The sequence below is a fragment of the Xyrauchen texanus genome, chromosome 32, assembly GCF_025860055.1.
Source record: "Xyrauchen texanus isolate HMW12.3.18 chromosome 32, RBS_HiC_50CHRs, whole genome shotgun sequence".
Taxonomy (NCBI): Eukaryota; Metazoa; Chordata; class Actinopteri; order Cypriniformes; family Catostomidae; genus Xyrauchen; species Xyrauchen texanus.
Window position 1 is genome coordinate 33,136,418 of NC_068307.1, and position 24,566 is coordinate 33,160,983.

The 24,566-nt window shown below is 39.4% G+C and overlaps 2 protein-coding genes across 5 annotated transcripts in view; one reads left to right on the plus strand and one right to left on the minus strand.

The window, feature by feature from the left end:
• Positions 1-1,825: 1,825 nt before the first annotated feature.
• Positions 1,826-18,404, plus strand: LOC127625677 (uncharacterized). Of its 4 annotated transcripts, none has more exons than XM_052101002.1 (10): positions 1,826-2,165; positions 2,340-3,079; positions 4,857-5,003; positions 6,355-6,479; positions 6,584-7,015; positions 10,367-10,420; positions 10,530-10,583; positions 10,697-10,922; positions 11,238-11,417; positions 17,765-18,403. In XM_052101002.1, the coding sequence occupies exons 2-10, from the start codon at positions 2,612-2,614 to the stop codon at positions 17,951-17,953; spliced, it is 1,875 nt and encodes a 624-aa protein (XP_051956962.1). In that variant the 5' UTR covers positions 1,826-2,165; positions 2,340-2,611; the 3' UTR covers positions 17,954-18,403. The 4 variants fall into 4 exon arrangements, with proteins under 4 accessions (XP_051956962.1, XP_051956963.1, XP_051956964.1 ...); XM_052101003.1 differs by having other exon boundaries at positions 2,603-3,079; XM_052101004.1 differs by having other exon boundaries at positions 1,826-3,079; positions 10,712-10,922; positions 17,765-18,404.
• Positions 18,405-20,998: 2,594 nt separating this feature from the next.
• LOC127626199 (coiled-coil domain-containing protein 50-like) overlaps positions 20,999-24,566 on the minus strand; it is a 30,504-nt gene continuing 26,936 nt past the window's right edge. The window contains exons 10-12 of the mRNA XM_052101815.1: positions 23,375-23,484; positions 23,193-23,287; positions 20,999-23,108 (exon numbers count right to left, since the gene is read on the minus strand). Coding sequence (XP_051957775.1) covers positions 22,963-23,108; positions 23,193-23,287; positions 23,375-23,484 — 351 coding nt within the window. The 3' untranslated portion in view covers positions 20,999-22,962. The remainder of the gene's footprint in view (positions 23,109-23,192; positions 23,288-23,374; positions 23,485-24,566) is intronic.

Here is a 24,566-nt window from a genome sequence, read left to right on the forward strand (position 1 = left end):
CTTTGTCCAAGCTAATGTTTCTAAAAAAAGTTTAAGTGGGACTGATGTTTTGGCAGACTGTTTATTGTGAATTGGGCTACAGGTGGTCGAAAGTTACAAGTGTATCTTTCTGCATCCCGCAGGACAAAAGAAACACCCACTACATGACACACTCACTCCAAGTAATGCCAGCCTTCTATTGTCTAAAACAACTATTACAATCAGATTAAATCAATGCATTCATGTTGTCCTAACTATGCAAATATAACAAATAATAACTTTTCAATTATGTCACATATTATACTATTAAACTGAAGACATAAATGGTGAAAAGAAACATTTCATTGTTCTGTTTTCTTCAGTTAGCTCACAAGCTAACCTATTAGCTTAGCATAGCGCTAGCTTTCTCTCCTCTTTATTTTCATCACAATTCTCCTCACTATCACCACCTAATGACACAGCGGTATAACGTTTAAGTTGGGATATATTTATTAACTTGATAAACTGTAAATGTTTTAAATCTTTGTGGTTAGGGTTAGGTTAAGGGGTTAGGAAAGGTGTAGGGTTGCTGCAGCACTCCTAATAAATGCAACAAACACAGTGTATGAACGTGACTTCCAACTGTAGCATGATTTCAGCATTTCTCAGTTACTTGAAGGGGGGTGTAACTTGTAGTGGGAGGCAGAGAGGCCCTTCTCGCAAGTTTTTGCTTTCCAAAATTCGTCACAGCTGGAAGTGTTGTTGAATGAAAAGCTAGTTGTTTTTTTATATTATTAGACATAAATTATGTAATAGAGGCAACAGCAATGCATATTTGATTAACTTGGGTAGACCCAAACCCCTACCCTGTACATAAACATCAGTGGAGTAAAACTGTAATTTTAAAGTGAAAATGCAACATAATGCAACATTCAAATCTCACTTAACGTTGCTCACGCAAATGCGATTACTTCCTGGTTTTCATGGGACCAGAACCAATGTATTCACGCATTGAATACATTTCTGATTGAGGATGGCTTTCATCAGTAATTTATCTGAATGTTGATTTCCCGTGTGATCATGCTGGGCAATGTCCAAAAATATCAAGAGTAAACTACTCTAAGAAAAACACTGCCCAATTAATTGCATGTAAAGTAAATAGAAAAGACGTAATGCTGCAGTTCAAGTCAGATCAACAATATCCACAAGGAGTTTGTTTTGTATCGACTGAGTCATTGTGTACCATGTATATACTATGTATTTTTCATAGAAAAGAGGTGCAGTAATGGTATAGATTGATGTAGTTATCACTGTACTAACAACATGTACTCAGTAAATCCCAATTGTAATTGTTGCACTTTGCTTGAGTTTGGTGGTTGAGTAAATTATTATCAACACAACAACATACCATCATACCACACATTCTCTGCTTTCAAATGCCCAGAAGATCTCATCTTGTGAAAAATAACCTTTGCTTAGCTCATCCTGCTGACAGAAAAGGTGATAAAAGACAAGAATGTGTTCATGCAAACTCAAAGGTGAGCAAATGTGAGCAAAGGTGAGCAAATGTGAGCAAAGGTGAGCTCACCACTCATTTTATAAAGCACTTTAATTAATTAAATACTCCCACATAGCATGTAGATTACAAAACACATGTTTCTGCACATGGTTAAGCATCAAAGCATATGATCTCAAGTCCACACTTACGCAATATGTGTAAGATGTATTAATACGAAATAAATGTGTATAGGTAGGTGTGGATACACAGCCTCTCCCCCCTTTGACAGTAGCTGGGAGGAAAGGACGCTCTAAATCTCGGCTCTCTAGAGAAGACTCGCTCATCTGGTAGAACCTGTCATGATAGTGAGCCAGAAAAAGGGAGAGAGATGCTTTATTTGCTTACTAAAGACACAATAAGGAACGAAATCTAATATCAATGACACATCGCAAACATCATAATAAAAGAGAATGTGGATTGAGAGAACGTGATTTCGAAGCTGCTGCACAAAACATTAATTTGTGCTAAAGCTGAAAATGGGCTGATCGGAGGGGTGACAAGTTTCTCTCAATGGTTACAAGGTGAAAAGTAATTTTACACTTGACAGAGCAAGTACATTTAGAATGGGAGGAGATATGAGCCAGCGATATGTCAGAACTTGATGGAAACACTCAATGGACTTGTGAGGGTGTGTAAGTGAAACAGGGAGGTAAGAAACGTCTTTTGATCCTTAATCTGTGATATTTTCATTTTAAGTGTTACCATTCACCGGATTAACTTTCAGGCTTTTTCACATTAAATATAGTCAAGAAATGCAATTAAAAATGTTTGAGAAAGGCTGGGGATATTCCTAAAGTTTGAATTTTTTGCTTTTTCACTCAAGACTTGGTGGACTGCACTAAAGGATTTACTGTATTAAAAGACGTTTCAGAGTTCTGCAAAACTTCCAACACTATAACCACTTATTTATGGAGTATCCTGATTTTTTTTGGCAGTGTTGGCATATGAAGAAGAACTTTAACTATTTGAATAATTTACCAACTCTCCACCCTATCCTAGAGCTGCTGTCAGTTATTGTTTACACACCATCATGATTTATACTACAGTCCTTGTCCCTTTATAGAAGGATATCTTGTCAACTTTTAGGCTCCAATCATGTCAAACTCTCAAGAGCAGAGCCTCAATGAGAATACCATCTATTCTCCATTGACGGAGTCCAGCCCAGACTTCTTGCACTGTGAGGCAGAGCGGTATTGCGTGGAAAGCCTGGTGAGTTCAGGCCCTGGTGAGTTCTATGCCAAACTTAACAGAGAGCAAATCGGACCTTTCCTCTCACCCAGAGAGGTGGATCAGATCACCAGCTGGGTCGAGGATTATTGCAGCAGTGATGCAGTACTGGAGGATGTAAATGGCAAGGAGGAGGTTGGTTCTGATGTACAGGACTTTTCTGGACACTATTTTCCCGTACAGTCTGACACGCCAGCGCCATGCTTAGAGCTGGGATGGCCAGAAAAGATCAGCTGGATGGATATGGGCGGAGTTCATGTCTACACCAATCCTCCTCAAGAAAATGCGCCTCCAATACGGGAAGTCCTCAGGAGACTCCTACATGGAGCCAATAAAGTAAGATAAGATGCTAAACTCAATCCTTACCTTAGAAATTAGCAACAAACTAAAGGAGAAAGAGTGTACAAATTGGACTTAGTTGACTGGAATTCATTTCTAACAAATGTTTTAAAAGGACAAACCTTGTTAGTCTTGTTGATCGGATTGCACTGGTCAACTGGTGAATTTCTGAGTCAATTAATTTGAAAGATTTGTCTACAATTTAGCATCCATTTAGTGGCCTACTCGGAACATGTCACAGAAAGTCCATTTGAAGTCATTGTGTTCTGTATTGAAACCACAATGCTGATGAGTGCAGCAAAAAGTTGGAATCCCTGGGAGGGACCCTGACGGCAAAACGTCCCATATTGTAGCACTCAAAATGCTCACGCGTCCAGTATTCACTTAGCAAAATGTTGGTATCCTTGGAAGGGGCCCTAATGGCAAAACGTCCCGTATTGTAGCTCTCAAATTGCTCACATGTCCAGAATTTGTGTAGCTAAAAGTTGGCATACTTGGGAGGGATCTTGATGGCAAAACGTCCCAAACTGTAGCACTCAAATTGCTCACATGTCCAGTATTCACATAGCAAAATGTTGGTATCCTTGGAAGGGGCCCTAATTGCAAAATGTCCCGTATTGTAGCTCTCTAATTGCTCACATGTCCAGAATTTGTTTAGCAAAAAGTTGGCATACTTGGGAGGGATCTTGATGACAAAACGTCCCATACTGTAGCACTCAAAATGCTCACGCATCCAGTATTCCCATAGCAAAATGTTGGTATCCTTGGAAGGGTCCCTAACGGCAAAACGTCCCGTATTGTAGCACTCAAATTGCTCACATGTCCAGTATTCTTGTAGCAAAAAGTTGGCATAATTGGGAGGGATCTTGAGGGCAAAACATCCCATACTGTAGCACTTAAATTGCTCACACGTCCAGTATTTGCATCACAAAAATTTGGCATCCTTGGGAGGGAGCCTTATGGCAAAATGTCCTTTATGGAAGTGCTCAAAATGCTCTAGTGTCCCATATTTTCATGCGAGAATGGACCTATTTCATATTCCTCTTTTTTTCACTTACTGACAGAAAACTTATTTAGCACAAATGCAACAAAATGAAGTGCAAAGATGCACATTAGGTGTGCAACTGATCCTTTATCTATATATTTATTCACTGATTTGCGGCCACATGTAATGATGGGAAATGTAGTTTAGTTGCACAAACCTGTTGCATCATAAATCAGCTAAATTAGTTGTATCTTCCATCAAACTATTCTTCATTAGTTGTACAAAAATGCATTCAAACTAAACTGTACAGTCAAAATCTAACTAAACTAAATTATGTCCAATACCAATTTGCTTCCGCAATAATTATTTTGGAAAAAGAAGTTACATTTACAGTATAGGCCTAAATGGATAATTACAGTTAGATTTCTGTTTTGTTTATTCATGTTTTAACAACTATTAATTTAAATAAATTTCACAAATATCACAAAAACATAAAAAAAGAAAATGTCACAAAGTAAATTAGATTTGTCAAGATTAAGACTAACATGAGGCACTATTGGCTAATTCTTTTTTTTTTTTCACTTTGAAGTTTGAGACATGCATTAATTTTCAAGGTAACTAAATCATAAAATCACTAGTTTAATTTATATATATATGATTAATAATCTTGATATTGGAAGCATTGATACTTTAGAATCAATCCGGCCATCCCTATTTACCACTGGTAATAAAATTGTAAATACAGACCAATCATTCCGAAAATAATTTTTTGATGTTTGTTTTGGGCAGCTGATCGCCATGGTGACCGACAAATTGTCAGACAGTGCCGTGATTGGTGATCTCCTGTCCACTGCAGCGCGTGGTATTCCGGTATACATCATTCTTAACCAAAGATCTGTGGAAAATAACTGCTCTTCACACCAGCTTCAACATCCAGTGAGTACATGTACAGTAAATGACCAGGTGTTGCTTGGTACCCAAAAAGAAGAAATTAATTTCCTTGTTTTCATTGAAACATTGACTGTGATACCTATAAATTCTGTCATCATTTACTCACCACTAATGTCATTCCAAACCTATATTACTTTTTCTTATGTGGAACTAAAAAAAGAAAAAGTAATGAATATTCCAGCCTGTCTTTTCAATACAATGGCAGTGGATAGTGACTCACTATGAAGCTTAAAAAAGGATAAAAAAGTATCAATAAAGTAGTCCATGTGGCTCTTGCATCAATTTGCAAGTTTTCCAAAGGCATCCGAAAAAACAACCTGCAATTTAAGTAATTTTTCAGTGAAAATCTTAATGTCTGTTGCATGATTTTAGTGATAAACAATGCAAGTTCTTGCACTGCAAGTCACTGTGAATGCAGTTATCTCATAGTACTCATGAACACAAGATTTTCAATGAAAAAGGACTTCACAAAATCCTATTGTGTGTCTTCAGAAGACTAGGAATATATCGTAAATCAGATGGACTACTTTTATAATACTGTAAAGGGATCAATGGCAAGGAGGAGGCGAGAACCGGCTTTTCAATATAAATAAAAGTTTAATGATAACTTAAAAGACAACATAAACACACACATGATGGACATGTCCGCTAACAATCTCTCTCTCCCGCACGATCCTCTGCAGTCGACCTTTATCCCTTGGAGGCATAATTAGCCTAATACGGGACCTGGTGTGTAGGATCACGACCCGGCCCCGCCCTCCGCCCTGCCACAAATACTTTTGGGACCTTTTTAAGCTTTAAAGTAATTCACTATCCACTGCGATTGTATTGAAGAGACAGACTGGGACAATCACTAAAACATCTCCTTTTGTGTTCTGCAACAGAAAGACATGCTGGTTTGGAACGAAATGTGGGTGAGACAATTTTAGGGTGACAAAATTAAAATTTTTGGCTGAACTATCCACTACACATCTTTAACAAATCTCCATGCACACCTTACCAGACTCAACCTTGATTAGACTTAACAGACTGATCCTCTAAATAAAAGACTTTGACACACCTTAGTGTATAATTCGCATTTCTTGACAAATGTTACTCTTCATTGTAGAGTATGTAAAAGTATGAATGAGGAGAATTTGAACCAGTTCCACAGCATTCATCTTGTTACTGAAAATCACTCACTATGTCCAATAAACTTGAACCGACCTTTGGTTGAACACTCAAATTCTTCAGAACTGTAATGTCTTGAATTCTCGGACAGTTGACCGAACTGACAGCTCATGTACTATATGCATTAAAAAATGTTTGACATCTTTCTTTTTTGATGACATTTCAGAATATCAGAGTGCGCGTTTTGGGTGGTAAAACGTTCCTGACGCGTGATGCAAAGATGGTGGTTGGAGAACTCAAGGACAACTTTGTATTGGTGGATCTGGATACTGTGATGTTGGGGAGCTATAGGTAAAGGAAGAATGGGGTGTCGTAAAACTCTTTTAAAAGATCATTAGCCAAGAAACTAATTATTCTTTGCAATCTCTTGATTTTTCTCTCGTTGTATTGATCAGTCCTACCTGGAGTGACGCTCACCTGCATCGTCAGATCGTCACCGTCATGAGTGGCCCAGTAGTGGAATCTTTTGATCGAGAGTTTCGAATACTTTATGCTGCTTCACTCCCGGTCCCAGATATGCTGAAAACAGAAAAGTCAGCATATGAACCCAACACACTTTACAAGCCAGTTTCTCTGAACTTGAACAACGGCAAAATTGAACTCACCGAGTTCATCTCCAGTCCTCCCCCTCCACCAACCGACAACCCCCTGGACTGGGAGGCGATGGGGGTTATCCAGAGATTGACAGAGAGCACTCTTAACTCACCTGATGCTTGTGATTTGCCGTTCCATCATCAACCTGTCCTGGACAGACATCATGGTGGATTGGAGTTTCCCTCAAATGAGTTTAATGTCAGATTTCAGTCTGGGCATCAAGAGGAGGGCAAGTAAGTAAAAAAAATATACAGTTATTTGACTTTATGTGGCTTCCAATGAGCTTATACGAATAGTTCACCCCAAAACAATTATTCTATCATCATTTGCTCAGAATGTCTGTGCTGATGTTTTCCATATTAAAGTAGACGATGATCAGTGGTTTTACTACAATAACCAACTAACCATAGTTCAACTATGGTATTTGTATTAAAACCACAAAGTTTACCATGGTTTTACTACAGTAACCATATTTTAACCATGATATTTGTATCTGACTGAGAACAAGGAGCGCATCTCTCATGCCTTGTCGTGAGTCTTGTAGTGCGGCTAGTGTTCGCAGTGTCTCGTTTCCTTCGTCTCAAGGAACAGACTCAGTCCCTTACGACTCAGTCTACTTGACATTGCATTTATTAACGCATATGGGTAACAGAATCCCATCACGCCGCACTACACAACATAACTTCCCAGAGAGAAAACATGGTCGCACAATCTTATGGGACGGCGACCAATATGAGTATGCTGCAATGAGTGATCCTCCCGTTGGCCAGGAGGAGAGCACTCATAACGAATATATGAACTATAGTCATATAGTATAATTATCTCCTTATGAACCCAGTAGGGGAGGGAGTTTATTTATAATGAAAGTGTTTGCAACTTTATGGTAAATTAAAATGGCATTTGTGCAAATGATGGGGAGCCCATACTTAAAGGGAAGGGTATAATTATTTATATATTTGGCTAATAAATAGCAAGTGCTCTAAACAGAGAGGACTTGTGGAAAAAGAGACGTCACGTGTACAGTAGGTTGTAAAACCTTGCAAATGGGTTTTGAGAGGACCATCCTGCTGCAAAACATACAGTATGTCTTGTAAGGACACACCATTCATCCATGAGGAGGCTTTGCTTGGAGACGAACATTCATTTTGTGCATCCTCGAGTCTATAGTATATAAAGAGCTGATCAGACAGTCTGAACTGGCAAGTATGCTCAGCATATGCATGTAGTGCCCGCACAGGGCAAAACAATGCAGTGATTGTTCCTCGTGTGAATTAAATGGAGGGAAGAAGGCCTGAAGGTGAACCACCAGCGCGATGGCGTGGTTAGGACTTTAGGTACATAGCCATTCCTGGGTTTGACAGTGGCTCTTGAAAGACCGGGGCCAAACTCGACATGAATTGTGGACTGATAGTGAATGCAGTTCACAGACCCGTTTTACTGAGGCCAGAGCCAGCAGAAGTGCGGTCTTAATGGAAGGCATGCGCAGTTCAACAGAGTCCAAAGGCTCGAAGGGGGCCCTGTGAAATCTTTTAGGATTAAAGTTAAGTTGGGACTGTAGCCGGCCGAGGTGGGTTTAATTGTCTTGCTCCCTTAAGGAACTTTATGATTAAATCATGCTTGCCTATAGAGGTGCAGGCTTCATGTGCGTGATGCGAAGATATAGTTGCCACATACACTTTGAACTTTGACGGGGTGTCATGCTACTAATCGCTCTTGAAGAAATATTTGAATTTTATGTATGGGGCAGTTTACTGGGTCCTTGCCATGTAAGAGGCACAATCAGTGAACACCTTCCATTTTAGTGCGTAGCGGCGTCTCATGGATCGTGCTCTGGTTTGAAAAATGGTGTTCATGACTGAACGCATCAGTTCTGGTGTGTGTTCAGCTGTGGAACCGTGCAGGCGCCACACATGCAGGTTCCACAGCTGAGGCTGGGGATGCCTGATTGTGCCTTGCGCCTGAGAGGAGAACCCTTCTCAGTGGTACTTCCCATGGTGAGCAAGCTGTACAGCATCTCCATCATTTCCGGAAACCATGGCAGGTTGGGCCATTTCGGCACAACTAATAGAACCATTTCCTTGTTTTCTCGGACTTTGCATATGACAGAGTGAATAAGGCATACCGGGGGAAACTTATATATGCGTTTCGCCGGCCATTGGTGTGCCATTGCATCCATTCCCTGTGGGGCTTGGGCCTAGAATAACAGAGGGGACAGTGGGAAAATAGATAGATTTCTGCTTTGCCGAATATTTCCCAAATCCTCAGTACAGTTTGAGGATGAAGTCTCCATTTGCCCTGTATCACCCCTTAGCATGACAGCAGGGCTGGACTGGTAATCTGGAATACTGGGCATTTTCCCAGTGGGCCGACGCATTTTGAGACTGATCAGGGGCAGACTGGCCATCGGGACAACCGAGCGGGCTGGTGGGTAGGCATCGAAACGGGCCGTATGGGCAGTGTTAAGCGATGAGCTGCCACGTTATGCAGAATGGACCACAAAATGGCACTGCGAAATGCAGAAAAGGACAGCGAACACTACAATATTACAAAAGTAAAACGACTGTTTCCACAAAAAACAAAACCCTACCTCGGTAATGTAGATTTGCACTCTACAACATTAGGAAGACTCTTCCTCTATGAACATGCCACACAACTCCTGGTTCAGTCTCTTGTCATATCTAAACTGGATTACTGTAATGCTCTTTCAGCCGGCCATCCTGTATGTGTTAGGAGACCTCTGCAAAAGGTCCAGAATGCAGCAGCATGCCTGGTCATCAATGAAACAAATAGAGCGCATGTTACACCCCTTGTTTCTCTTTACTGGCTGCCGGTTGCCTCACGTATCAAGTTCAAGGCTCTGATGCTGGCATACAGAAAAGTCACTGGTCTCTGCCCAAGTTTACCTATAAGCGTTCCTGCAGAGCTACGTTCCCACCACAAGGCTAAGGTCTGCAAATGAGTAGCACCTTGTGGTACCAACATAAAGAGGCACCAAATCACTTTCCCAGACTTTTGGGTTCACTGTTTTGCAATGGTAAAATGACCTTACCAACTCCATCCATGAAGCAGACTCCCTCTTTATCTTCAAAAATGACTAAAGGCTGATTTATACTTCTGCGTCAAACCTACAGCGTAGGCTCCGCGTAGTGGCCAATGTATTAGTTTGCATTTATAGTTCTGCATTGGGGTGTCTGCGTTTCCACACAAAAACAAAAACAAAACATGGTTACTAATGTCATGGTTACTACAATATTACTATAGTAAAAACATGAGTTCCACAAAACAAAACATGGTTACTATAGTCATGGTTAATAAGTATCACTATAGTAAAAACATGGGTATTATAATATTACTTTAGTAAAACCATAGTTTATGCACACAAACACAAAACAAAAAATGGGTACTACAATATGGTAAAACCATTGGTAATTTTCTGCAAGGGAAGGCAAAACAATTAAAAACAAAAGGGCTATCCATTAAGGGGCTTTGTATAAAAAGTACCATAAAATAATCTCTATGAAGTCTTTTAAAGCCAGAAAATAGATTTATGTGAAGAACAAACTTAAATCTTATCTGTATTCCAGGTTAAATTCAATGTTTCTGTCTGACTTCAGGCATCCAGAATATCAAAGATCAAGGTTAGTATCTTTCTTAAGGCTTTCTGAAATAATAGGCAATACGTCTAAATGTTTTGTTACACATGCTTGTGCTTGGCATACATACATACATTTGCCTTTTCTGTTGTAGACGGCATTTCTTTCCAGGACAAATCCAGATGCATTGTAATGAGGCGTTGAATAGGTAAACATTAAAAGAGACATTCACAAAAGAACAATGAAAAGAAAGACAAAGACGAACAGGTAGACAAATATTTGAGAACAATTCCCTAACATAGCTCACAATTTTATGTGCAGTTCTTTTATCCCAAGGCCTATACAAATGCCTGAGAGAATCACATACAATCATCACTCTTCTCCGCTGAACACTGAAAATGAGGAGAGATATCCTGTATACAAACCTTGCATCCACAGAAAAGAAATAACATCAGAGGAAGAGGACAGACGGGAACCCTTCCTCAGGAGGGACAGAGTTTCAGGAGAGAATATGAATCCAGAGGGAACAAAACCAGCTAATTTAAAGGTATATGTTAAAGCAATAAGCCACAATTCACATATAGTCTAACTACACCTTCTAACTATGGTAAAATCACAGTATCCAAGAGCCTCGAGTGGCTTACCATTACAAACATTTACTATAGCTGATTATGAAAGGACGTAATACATACATTGCAATATGTTTTAAACATTGGTGTGTTTTATCATTTTACGGTTCTCGTCATTTTATAAAAGCAATAAGCCGCTCAAGGCCAGGCGTTACAGTGGATTTACCACAATTAAGGAGTGATGTTAGGCACTCCAATTCTTTCCTTAACTATTTCTTTGTTTTCTTTCACAGAAGCCAGCAGAGCTCTCCCGGAGCAAAACTTTCAGCACGTTGAGTGACATTATTAAAAGAGTGAATGCACGCGTGAGTTCAGGACAGCAGAAGACAGAAAACCCAGCACCGGGAGTCAGCAAATCAACACTGGAACTCAATATACAGCGATCAGATGCTTTATCGAATGCTCGAACCACCGTAAGAGAGATTTCTCTTGTATTTGTGTTCTATATGGCAGCTTTCAAGCAAAAATAAACATTAGGTTTACATTAAGATGTTTTCTATGTTGCAACTGATTTCATTCTAGTTATTATTCAATATTAATGGACTATTCTAGCACATTTTCATCTTAAAGGTGCACTTAGTTTCACTGTACAACAACTTTAATACTAACACCAAATGGGGGGTCTGGGTAGCTCAGCAAGTAAAGACGCTTCCTACCACAACTGGAGTCGCAAGTTAGAATCCAGAGTGTGCTGAGTGACTCCAGTCAGGCTTACTAAGCAACCAATTGGCCCAGTTGCTTGCGTTAACCTCCTCGTGATTGCTATAATGTGGTTCTCGCACTCACGTGGATGCAACGGAGAATAGCGTGTAGCCACCACATGTGCTACGTCTCCGCGGTAACACGCTCAACAAGCCACGTAATGAGATAAACAGATTGACATCTCGGAAGCGTAGGTAACTGAGATTCGTCCTCCACCACCCAGATTGAAGTGAGTCACTATGCCACCACAAGGACTTAAAGTACATTGGGAATTGGCACTCCAAATGACTGACACCAGTCGGTGCCGATGCAGCAACAAGTAAAATATTCAATTATCGACAGCATTGCAGAAATACGCTATCCCCTTTGTGATCAAACGAACGGGACATGCATTTACAGTATTTACACTTTTATAAGAGAAGCCTAGTTGTTAAGTGGGCAGTGCCACAAATAAACAGTAAAAATAAATAGCTATACCACTGATTGTAGAGTCATTACATTACATGCTAGCATCAGACTGTGCAGTGGAATCTATTACCAACCATTTTTTTGTGCAAAGTCATTTCTAATTTTTCAACTTGTGCCATGACCAACTTAAAAAGTAAAAAAGAAATATTGATAGTAAAGCCTCTGGGTGAAAATACCATATGAATCATCTCCTGCATCACCATTATAAGTGCCCCAACAACAAGGTTTTACCGTTTATGGGTCATTTCTATTTAAAACTAACCAGACATCCTTACAGGAATATTCCAGGTTCATTACAAGTTGAGCTCAGTTGACAGCATTTGTTGCATATGTTGATTACCACAAAAATATATTTTGACTCGTCCCTCCTTTATTTAAAAAGCAATGGAAGTGAATGGCACCAATCTGTAAAAGTTAAAATACTCACTATTTTAACAGTATAACCACAAGACATAAACAATATGTGCTACCATGATTTTAGTGTTAGAAAATCACTTACATTTTCTGTGTAAAGTTAGATCCAATTTAACAATTTTGTTGTCATGTCATTTCAACAAAACCTAAAACGACTCTAAAAATTATGATTTAAAGAACTTTACAGATAATACATGAGTTTTAACAGAAGAATTGCATTTTTATAAAATTTTACATTTCCGTTTCTGTCCCCTCCAAAAATTGGCCCCGTTCACTTCGATTTTTTGTAACCTCATCGTCTTTTTTAAAAGGCGGGACGAGTGAACATTATTTTCTGTGGTAATCAACATTATGCAAAAAATGCAGTCGACTGAGCTTAACTTCCGGGTTCCTACGTATCCTGGAAAACCTGCAATTTTGCAATGTGGATTTCCAGTCATGGAAAATTTGAAAAGTACCTAATTGTCCTGGAAAATAATTTAGTATAATAAAATTGTTGGACTGTGTTGCTAACAAAGCTTTTGTTACATGCACAAAAACATGGTAACGATGGGGTCTCGGAATCATGATCATCGCCAGTACTGCCGCTCCCTATACACATATTAGGCAGTCAGCGTGGGACACATTATTCAAGCACCAGATAGCAGTCTCTGAACACAGACGATTGTATCGCGCTCGCACTCTGAAGTACACAGCACATACAGACTATGTATTTATTTAATTAAATCATAGTTTTACGGGGATTAATAATCACACTTGGCCATGTAAAGAACTGCTTATCTACTGCTCAAAACACACTGAAATTCCAAAATAAAAGCTAGATTTAAATGGACGTATGTTTTTGCTTAAATATTACACTTGTTGGGCACATATAATGTCCTGGAAAATTGTGTATTGAAAAGAGTGTGAACCCTGAACTTGAACCTGGAATATTCCTTTAAACTTTTATTAGAAAAAGAGCAAAACTGGTCTGATAAAATACTGGACCGCAACAGTTGCCGAGGCCACACTAAACTCAAGGGATGATCACACTACACTTTGCGCTCAGTTCACTCCCATTCAAATGTGTCCGACCATGGGAGACCGGAAACACAAGCTCATGCCAAGAAATTTTGTACTCCGTTGTGTACAAGAGCTCAAGTTTGGTAAACTCTGACCTGCAAAGCGTCACACACTGATCTCTTGGCTCAATATAAAGAATACATATTTTAAAGTGTGTTTTATTGTTGCTGGAAAGTGAGTGGACAATATATTTTAAGTAACATTTTAAACATAATAGTTTTATTTTTTTGTGATGTATTATTTACTTACAGTACACCAGAAGTCTTCCCTAGTGACATAAAATCCTGGTCCGAAGCGTTGCCTGAAATATTTGCATGCTCAAAGCCTAGTGTGACCGCCCCATAAGTTTGAAAACACATTTATTTTGCTGCGTTCATGCCTCTAATTCACACTAGAATGCTGTTTTCCTCAATCAAAAACAGATCCCAGGGCCTAAGTAGCCCAGCAAGTAAAGACGCTGACTACCAAACCTGGAGTTGCAAGTTCGAATCCAGGGCATGCTGAGTGACTCCAGTCAGGCTTCCTAAGCAACCAATTGGCCCGGTTGCTAGGGTGGGTAGAGTCATGTTGGGTTAACCTCCTTGTGGGGCGCGTGGTGAGTTTTGCGTGGATTCCGGAGAATAGCGTGAAGCCTCTCGCGTTAGGACCAGAGGCGTTTCCAGCATTGAAGGACATCCGGGGCTTAGCCCAGACAATTTTATTTTCACACTAGCAACCACTTCTCTGTAGTCCAAAGCTGGTGAGAGGGTATTCTTTGAGTTTTGCTCTGGCTGGGCCTGTTTCTACAGTTCCTAAATCTTCCACTCTAGTACTATCCTCAACATCCTCTCTCCTCCCTGAATCATCTGTGATGCAAAAGAACAGATACAGCACATAACTTACTGCAAATCAGCTTCAAACAACTAATTCATCAAGTGCTACATATGTCAAATTGTAGACCAATACCATTGAAGAAAATGTATTGGGAAGAGCAGATCAGTGGGATTGCCCTAAGATCTATCATGACTCTTGAATTTTCATGTACATTAACATAAAGTCATCACAAAAGAGTTATATTATAGTGAGTAAAGTGAGGTAAAAAAAATATTGAATATAAATAATTTATATTTTTTGACATAAATAGTCAAAATGATGTATAAGATCCTAAGTTAAAGCAATACATGAATGACTTTAGTCTAAGTTCATTGACACACATGGCATCGAACTGTATATAATTCTCAATGTTCATCTGTCAAAATCCTTTCATTAGGATCATTGAGATAAACAATGTTTCACTTTTAACTTTCTCTAAAGTAAAGTGACTTATTAATTGTTACCAGTTTCCATGCCTGATTCTGGCACAGCTGCTGCTGCTCCTCAGTCTGTTGCTCATCTTTGCTACACTCTACAAAACCATATAATCAAATCAAAGTGTATATTTCCTACAAACTAATATCACAAAACAAGTCACACATACATTTTATGTTAATGCTTATTGGTTATCCTTAGCGAAAACAACACCTGATAAACAAGAAAAGTACGCCCCGAACGGGGCTCAAACCGCGGTTTCCGGCGTGAGAACCAAATGCGTTAACTCGGAGCTACCAAGCTGCGTATATCTAAATGAGGAGGTTAGAGGCTACAACTCTTGAGGTTTAGCCTACTGTGGGTGAAAGCCAGCTAGATGATGATCTTAAGACTTTAAGGACAAAAACAAATGTGAATCTTACCCACTGACTTCTTTCGGAAAAATCCCCAAAGCCTCATTTGCTTAATTTTTGCTGTCTTTCCTGCTAATTGCCGTTAACTCACCACTAAGTAACGTTAGTTGATGTCAACGACTGTGCAAGCTCCTCCTCTACCTGCTGCATATTCAACAGAGAGGAAGAAACGGAGTCGCCCATAGGCTACCGACAGCAAAGGAACTTATTCTATAGGCTAGATTATGCCTATGTCTATTTTTACAGGCTGTATGCAGTATGTGCAAAGCCAAAGCACAATGAAATAAGGCAACTTATGATTTTGGGGGTTTACATAGGCTTTTGTCCGGTTTCATATTTGTCAGTCAACTATTCAAAATACATTCGGGGCTACACTCAAAACATTCGGGGCTGAAGCCCCGGCAAAATCGGCTGCCGCCGCCTCTGGTTAGGACTCTAAGGTAACGCTCTAAACAAGCGACATGAAAAGATGCGCAGATTGATGGCAACTGAGATTCATCCTCCGCCATCCGGATTGAGGCGAGTCTCTACACCACCATGAGGACTTAGAGCACATTGGGAATTAGGCATTGCAAATTGGGGAGAAAATGGGAGAAAAAAATAAATAAAAACAGAGCTCTTTTAAAACGCTCTGCAATTCCATACACTGATCAGCCACAACATTAAAACCACCTGTCTAATATTGTGCAGGTCCCCCTCGTGCTGCCAAAACAGGCCAACCCGCATCTCAGAACAGCATTCTGAGATTATATTCTTCTCACCACAATTGTACAGAGTGGTTATCTGAGTTACTGTAGACTTTGTCAGTTCGAACCAGTCTGGCCATTCTCTGTTGACCTCTCTCATCAACATGCGTGTTTATTACTATATTAAAAGGATGGCCAATAAAACAACAAATGTTGAAGGAGCATAACAACGACACAAGCTTACAGTGGGAAACTCTTGATGGAAAACCACTGATATATCAGTAAGTAAAACACAATGATAAAAGTCCTTCTTCTGCCACCTTAGTACAGGGTTCTTGCCCACAAGTTACCATCTGTTACATCCTCAATATTCTCGGTACTTGTGTTCTTGAGTATAGAGCTGTAGTCCAAAAACCCAGGAGAGAATTCACCTTGGGTTCCCTCTGGATTTTCCAATGGGTTTTTATAATGGGGTTTTTGAACTTATGTTCACGATATGTGGACATTTTGTTCTATGATATATATTACACACTTTCATACCTCAAACGTGAATTTTGAAGACTTATTGAATTGCAAACTTTTTAACACATGGTTCGAGGTATGAAAGTGTGTAATTTATGTTGTAGAACAAAACACCAACGTATCATCACGTGTTTACCATAGTCCTTAATTCACACAGAAACTTAAAAACCCCATAGTAAAAACCAAAAGGAAAATCCAGAGGGAACACATGATGAATTAGACTTCTTGATTTGCCTACAAATTGACGTCACAGCTGAACAGCTCTATAGAGCGCAACAAGTTAAAAAGGTAAATCACAACATCACAAACTTGGTTTTGAGGCAAATAAGCATTTGAAAATCAACATTAAGACAAATGCACAAGGCTGTGTACTTACTGTCTTTCATGAGGTCACAGAGTACAATCCCATGAAGCTTTATGAATGATGTCATTGAACAAAAAAACGATGGAATATATCAAACTATTGATTTTAGGTTGTTGATTACAAGTATAGAAACAATATATTTTATGTTTATTGCAAAATATTCTGAAATATACAAATAGATATGTAGTCCCCCTGCTCAACACCTTCTGGAGGGGGGCCCTTGGAGATCATTGGCACCAGGGCCTTTGCAAGTCAAAATCTGTCCCTGTCTTTATGCTACCTCAGATTATGAATGAAAACAAAAAAAATTATTTCCCGGCTTGTATTGGTAATGGCCCGTTCTAAAGTTGATTGACAGATGATGTCAGTGTCTAAAAGGTGACTGTCTCTTTTACCTGTAAAGCAGGACTTCCTTTTCTACATTTGTTGACAGTTGGGCATGCCAATTTCTTCCAATAGAAGTGTCCCGTCTCTGCTAAATACTCTCTGAATTTAAAACAAGTGTTCTGTCTCAGGCTAAAGAGTCTCTGGCTTAATGTAACGCTAAATCAACACATTCCCCCAGCTGGAAAAATACTCCCCCATTTACAGGTCAAGTTACACGTATTTCTAGTTAAAATAAATGTAATTGCTTTAAGAGCTAACTTAAATTTGTTTTATGCCCAATAAACATCCGTTACACTTGCATTTACTGAAAACACGTTTCCCTTTCGTTCACAAACTGAATGACGAGTAGAAATAATCCTGTGTGATTTCACAGCATTGCACTCATTCAAAAATCGAAATATCCATTTAAAAATAAAATACATAAACAAATTACCTTTTATTTTGTGTATTTTCAGAACTGTGATAATCTCCCCCTGACTCCAGCTCTGGCACTTATGAAAAAGCGAAATGATGAGGTAAAATCTGGACTGTTGAGGAGTATGCCCATTGTGTTTGCACCGAGTTTCAGGAGTTCCGGATTCAGCCTGCAGAGGGAGAAATGGAGAACTCGTTTTAGAGACCATAAAAATGAGGAGGAACACTGACTGATGAAAACTGCAGACTATGACGTCACATCACCAGTGTTCAAATAATTCCCATATATTTAAATACATGTAACTGTAATAAACATTGCTGCAAGTAAGTAGGGGATTTAGTGCTTGCTGGTAATTGCCTACATTCATAAACAATGGTGTTACACTTGACGATAGAAAATGGGATCAATAATAGTCTGGTTTACTGATGTATTAATAAAAATGTGTTGAACTTAACATATGTGAATCAACATGATATAGGAATTGTGTTTTCTCAATGAAAGGGAAAATACTCATTTAAGATATTCCTTAAATTTAAATGGATTTCTAAAAGTTAATACCACAAAGACTACAAGTGTTGAAGAGACTCTTTGTGTTCAAATCTACTGTGCATTCAGAAAGTATTCAGGCTCCTTCATTTTTCACATTTAGCGATGTTGCAGCCTCATTCTAAATTGTTTTAAATATTTTTTTTTCCAGATCAATCTATCCTCCATACCCCATAATGTTGGTTTTTGATAAATTAGCAAATTTATTAAAAAGAAAAAAATGAAATATCACATTGACATAAGTATTCAGACCCTTAACTCAGTACTTAGTTGAAGCACCTTTGGCAACGATTACAGCCTCAAGTATTTTTGGGTATGATACGAACAGCTTTGCACACCAGGATTTGAGGATTTTCTTCGATTCTTGTCTGCAGATCCTCTCAAGATCTGTCAGGTTGGATGGGGACCGTCAGTGGACAGCCATTTTCAGGTCTCTCCAGAGATGTTCGATAGGGTTCAAGTCCGGTCGCTGGCTTGGCCACTCAAGGACATTCACAGAGTTGTCCCAAAGCCACTCTTGCATTGTCTTGGCTGTGTGCTTAGGGTCGTTGTCCTGTTGGAAGGTGACCCATCGGTCCTCCTGAGCGCGCTGGACCAGATTTTCATTAAGGATATCTCTGTCTTTTCCTACGTTCCGCTTTCCTTCAATCCTGACCAATCCCCCAGTCCCTGCCGCTGAAAAGCACCCCACAGCATGATGAAACCAGCACCATGCTTCACCATTGGGATGATATTGCGCAGTTGATTAGCGGTGCCTGATTTCCTTGAGACATGATACTTGGAATTGAGGACAAACAGTTCAATCTTTGTTTCAGCAGACCACAGAATATTGTTTCTCACAGTCTGAGAGTCCTTTAGGTGCTTTTTGGTGGGTTTTGCACTGATGAGACGCTTCCGTCTGGCCACTCTGCCATAAATCCCAGATCGGTGGAGTGTTGCAGTGATGGTTGTCCTTCTGCAAGTTTCTCCCATCTCCACACATGACCTCTGGACCTCAACCAGAGTGAACCTTGGGTTCTTGGTCACCTCTCTTACCAAGGCCCTTCTCCTCCAATTGCTCAGTTTGGCTGGGCAGCCAGCTTTAGAATGAGTCCTGGTTGTTCCAAATTTATTCCATTTAAGAATTATGGAGGCCACTGTGCTCTTGGGAACCTTCAATGCAGCCAAATATTTTTTGTAATCTTCCCCAGATCTGTGCCTTGACACAATCCTGTCTCTGAGCTCTACAGGCAGTTCCTTTTACCTCATGGATTGGTTTTTGCGCTGATATGCATTTTCAGCTGTGAGACATTCTATAGACAGGTGTGTGCCATTCTAAATCATGTCCAATCAATGGAATTTGCCAAAGGTGGACTCCAATCAAAGTGTAAAAGCATCTCAAAGATGACCCAGAGAGGGTCTGGTTCATGGACCATGGTATTACCATGTTTTTGGGCACATTACCATGGTTGTGTGAGCATGTACCATCGTAATACCATGTTTTTTGACATGGTGCAATGGTGATACCTTGTTTTTGGACATGTACCATGGTATTACCATGTTTCTAAACATATTACCATGTTCTTGGGCATATTACCATGGTACAATATTCCACGTTTTTGGACAAATAACCTGTTATTTCTATGTTTTTTGACACATTAGCATGATTATTTACATGTACCATGGTGGTACAATGTTTTATGACATGCTCCATGGTTTCACCATGTTTTTGGGCAAATTACCATCGTTTTTTGTACATGGTAACATAAATATTTAGACATGAACCATGGAAATACCATGGTATTCTTGAAGTACATGAATGTGTTAATCTTTCAACACCATGTTATTTATTTCAGAGTACCATATAATTACATCTGATAGAATTACTGTGCCATAAATGTTACTCTATGTGCAGCACAGTTAATAAAACAACATATATATATATATATATATACACACACACCATGGTCACCAATAAAGTGCCTGTCGTGGTCTTCTGCTGTTGTAGCCCATCCGCCTCAAGGTTCAACATGCTGTGCATTCTGAGATGATATTCTGCTTACCACAATTGTACAGAGAGTTTTTGTACAGAGCGCCATTCTGAATAAATTCTAGAGACTGTTGTGTGTGAAAATCCCAGGAGATCATCAGTTACAGAAATACTCAAACCAGCCCGTCTGGCACCAACAATCATGCCACGTTCCAAATCACTGAGAATTTCCAAAAATGTGAAAAAATTTCCACATTCTGATGGTTGACGTGAACATTAACTGAAGCTCCTGACCCATATCTGCATGATTTTATGCACTGCACTACTGCCACACGATTGACTGATTACATAATCACGTAGCATGATTGTTGGTGCCAGATGGGCTGTTTGAGTATTTTTGTAACTGCTGATCTACTGGGATTTTCACAAACAACAGTCTTTAGAATTTACTCTGAATGGTGCCAAAAACAAACAACATCCAGTGAGCGGCAGTTCTGCAGATGGAAATGTCTTGTTTGTGAGACAGGTCAACAGAGAATGGCCAGAATGGTTAAAAACTGACAAAGTCAATGGTAACTCAGATAACCGCTCTGTACAATTGTGGTGAGAAGAATATAATCTCAGAATGCTATTCTGAGATGCGGTTTGGCGCTTTTTTGTCTTCAGTTCCCCAGTATCTGCCTGTACCCACGGCTCCTGACCCATTTCTTTGCCACCCTGGTATAATTGCTAATGTACAATAGAAAAACTTGACTAAAATGTGTTCAGAGGACTTTTATTATGAAAACACAACAGATGTTAAACACATTCCTACATGTTATTAGAAAATAGCATGGGAACTGTATCATTTATGTTTAAGGAAAACAAGTACAGTTGGGCCCCATGCAGACAGTACGAACGGATTGTATGCATGACGAAATTTACATTGCAAACTGTAAGCGAGAATTGGCAGCACGCATTCAACCGAAATATATGTAAAGAAGTGAAATAGCAATATTACAGTTGTACTGTAACAGTGCGATTACTTTACACAAATGTTTGCAAAAATCGTTGTTTAGAGTGATACATTTCTATAAAAAATAACGTGTTAAAAAAAAATGATGCAATTACCTTAATACTGCTTACTAACCCTAACATAAATTCTGTAATAAAAGTGCGTAATTTTCTACCATCAGAGCAATTCAAGCTTGAAGTACATGTAACTTCATGTTTTAAGGCACCTCGTCAGCAGGGGCAGTAAGCGCCTCAACAAACCTCACAAGCAGCACAGCCACTGAATGAGAGCCACTAATCATGAGGAGTTCTTGACAACAGGACAAAACAAAACAGAATGCAATGATCTCAAGAGGCGATTTTCATAGTTTTAACTACTTTTAACTTGACACAACATCCTAAAAATGCAGAGAAGCACTGAAAAAAGGTGACACGCTCCAAAGGCGTCTGTCTGACGCATATGTTTATAGATTGTTTTAAAGATGTAAACAATAACAAAGGAATTAGAATGCTTCTGTGCTTCTGGACATCCATCCACCAAACAATATGGTCCACATTGTAATAATGGCATTTTATGACAATCGTGTTAAAGTTAGTAACTTCAAAGACTTTACCTTCCACTGTAAGAGCTTTGAATGGCTAAAAGGTGTGGGGCTCATAAATAAGGGTAATTCAGAACTCACTTTTTAAGTCATTTTTATTGGAAATACAGTTTGAAGCAATCTAAAAGCATAACTATCATGATTGTTCTTCCTTCAAAGTGCCTTTTGGAGGGTGATTTATCCTGTTTGGAATGCAGTCTGAGTTTGCATCTAGCAGGAAATGTTCATGGAACAAATAGACGTTACCTCCTTAAACCATCTTGAAATGTTCTATAGACCGACAATATAATAAAAAATAATGAAAGCCAATTGCAAAATGGATTGCTGTCGATTGTCGTCTTATTAAATATTTATTCATTATTAAAATAATCATTAATAATTATTTAAATCATTAAGTGGGGCCTGAGGCATTGTCTGGTTTGCGGAGGATGAATCTCAGCTGCCTCTGCTTCTGAGACCGCCAACCCGCGCATCTTATCACATGGCTTGTTGAGCGCATTACCATGGAGAGATAGCGTTTGTGGAGTCTTCACGCCTTCCACTGCGGCATCTACGCACAACTCACCACGCGCCCCACTGAGAGTGAACCACATTATAGCGATCACAAGGAGGTTACCTCATGTGACTCTACCCTCCCTAGCAATCGGGCCAATTTGGTTGCTTAGTAGACCCAGCTGGAGTCACTCAGCACGCCCTGGGATTCGAACTAGCGAACACCAGGGGTGGTAGCCAGCGTCTTTACTGCTACCCCTACAACATTTTTATTATCTTGTAATGTAGAAACTTTGATGCACTGATGCATTTATTTGCTAAAAAGTGAACGTTTATCAATAACGGTGTGTCTGTATGTTTAACATTGGTCATATCCGGCTTATGGATTTCCGTACAAGTTTCCAAGTTTGATGTCAAATTCTATCACACTTTTCTAGGTATTGGACGGAACACAGAATAAAATAAAGCATTAATTTCGACAGGAAATCGGCATTTGCATTGTTAGCCTAAAAAAAAGCCTAATCTGTGCCCACAAGCTGGTTTAAACAATACTAGTTGTAGTTGTTTTTACACTACAAATACAAAACAACACAGTTAAGCCATATTTAAGCAAGCAGCACTGTGTTAGTTACATGATCACTGTTGTTTACAGTTCTCTTTCTTGTCTTTGGCTTTGTGGCGTCCTGCTTTGTCGTGATGGCGTTTTGTTGGTGGTACAAAGGTGGGTTCTGGTAAATAGTCATAAAAGATACTGTGCGGGTTGCGGGGGGCCAAACACAGACCTGCGGAGGAAACAGGAAATACTGCTGATGTGGCATATAATTACAGTTATTGATGTTACCTATTATATAACTGCATCTTGGTACCTGACAGGGGGCTGGTGGAAATTTGGCTCTCAATCTTTCTAGCTTTAAACGTTGGGTCCAGTTCTTCTGCAATATTGTGTATGTGTTGTGTTCGGCTGAAAAGAGATAAACAATATGCTCAGATAAGTGTTGAAATATGTTCTTGAGAAACATAAGATCATTTGAAGGTGTGTGTGACTCACAGTGCAGTACATGACGGGCTTGGTAGATTATTTTCTATGGTGTAGTCCTCTTCTTCTAAAGGTGAGTGCAGTCCTTCTGAGTTCAGCCTCTCTCTCAACATCTGGAGTGCCTGATTCCAAAGGAAATACAGCCCTGAATCTATGTACCAGGTCCAATAATGCCCCTTAACTTAGCATTGCAGTAAATATACAGTAGACACTTCTTCAATACACTTTGAATAGTGATAGTTCTAAACGATTCTAAGTTCAGCCATGAAACTCTACATGGCACAAGCTGATAGGCCCTTCGAACATGTAATCTGTTAGCCAATCAGCTTGTGTACTTTTTACATTTTAGTTGTTTGTAGGTAAGCCGGTATCAGTTCAGCATGCTTCAAGTTTTCTCTCTGAAACCCTCCTTATCCCCAGCACCACATGTCTAATCGGCTTCAAAGGGATTGTATGCATGTATAATAGTGCAGCGTAAGTAGATAAAATCCACCAAGACCAAACAGTTCCTTTGCAATTGTTTTATCACTAAATACACCTTAAAGGGAAGAATCAAAATGGAGAATCAAAATGTCCATGATATTTAGACAAATAACTTTAACTTTTAGAGGTTACTCTATTTTAAAAACTTACAGTACATTTCTGAACTCAAAACTTCCTCCCCAGTCTAGAAAGAGCATTTATAGTTGCCTCCATGCTGAAACATCTTGTTTTGATATCTCTGTGTTCGTGACATTACGAGACACTTCTCATTTGTACACATCTCACAACATGCGTCATAGACTTTTCATGCATAAACAGAGAGAGCAGGACAGACAGGACTAGTGTGGCCAACTATTCCTGAACACCAAAGAGGACCCATCTGGACTATTTTGAATTATTTTTGTATATAAAATTGCAATAGACAGACGTCTTTGACCATTGTCATGTATTTTGCACTGCTTTTAAAAGATGCATTGTCAAGTTACGACTCAAAAAAGGTGATTCATTCAGCTGCTCTACCTCTAGATGCATTCTGGCAATGTGCACCTATGTGTGCATCAGTTCACCATGCTTTGGACTATGTATGTGCATCTTTTTTCCAGCTCATATAAGCGTAAATTGCTTGTGAATCTGTCACAATACGATTCAAGCTTTGCAAAGGAACTGTTATTATTGAAGGATGGGGAAGTTAAAAACACTACAGGACCCGACTGCAAAACCA

What these genes read in the sequence shown, in the direction of transcription:
- LOC127625677 (XM_052101001.1), top strand. Translation starts at nt 2,612, where the DNA reads ATGTCAAACTCTCAAGAGCAGAGCCTCAATGAGAATACCATCTATTCT. An exon ending in CACACCAGCTTCAACATCCA is followed by an intron (nt 5,004 to 6,354) that starts GTGAGTACATGT and finishes ATGACATTTCAG; the next exon opens with AATATCAGAGTGCGCGTTTT. An exon ending in GTGATGTTGGGGAGCTATAG is followed by an intron (nt 6,480 to 6,583) that starts GTAAAGGAAGAA and finishes TGTATTGATCAG; the next exon opens with TCCTACCTGGAGTGACGCTC.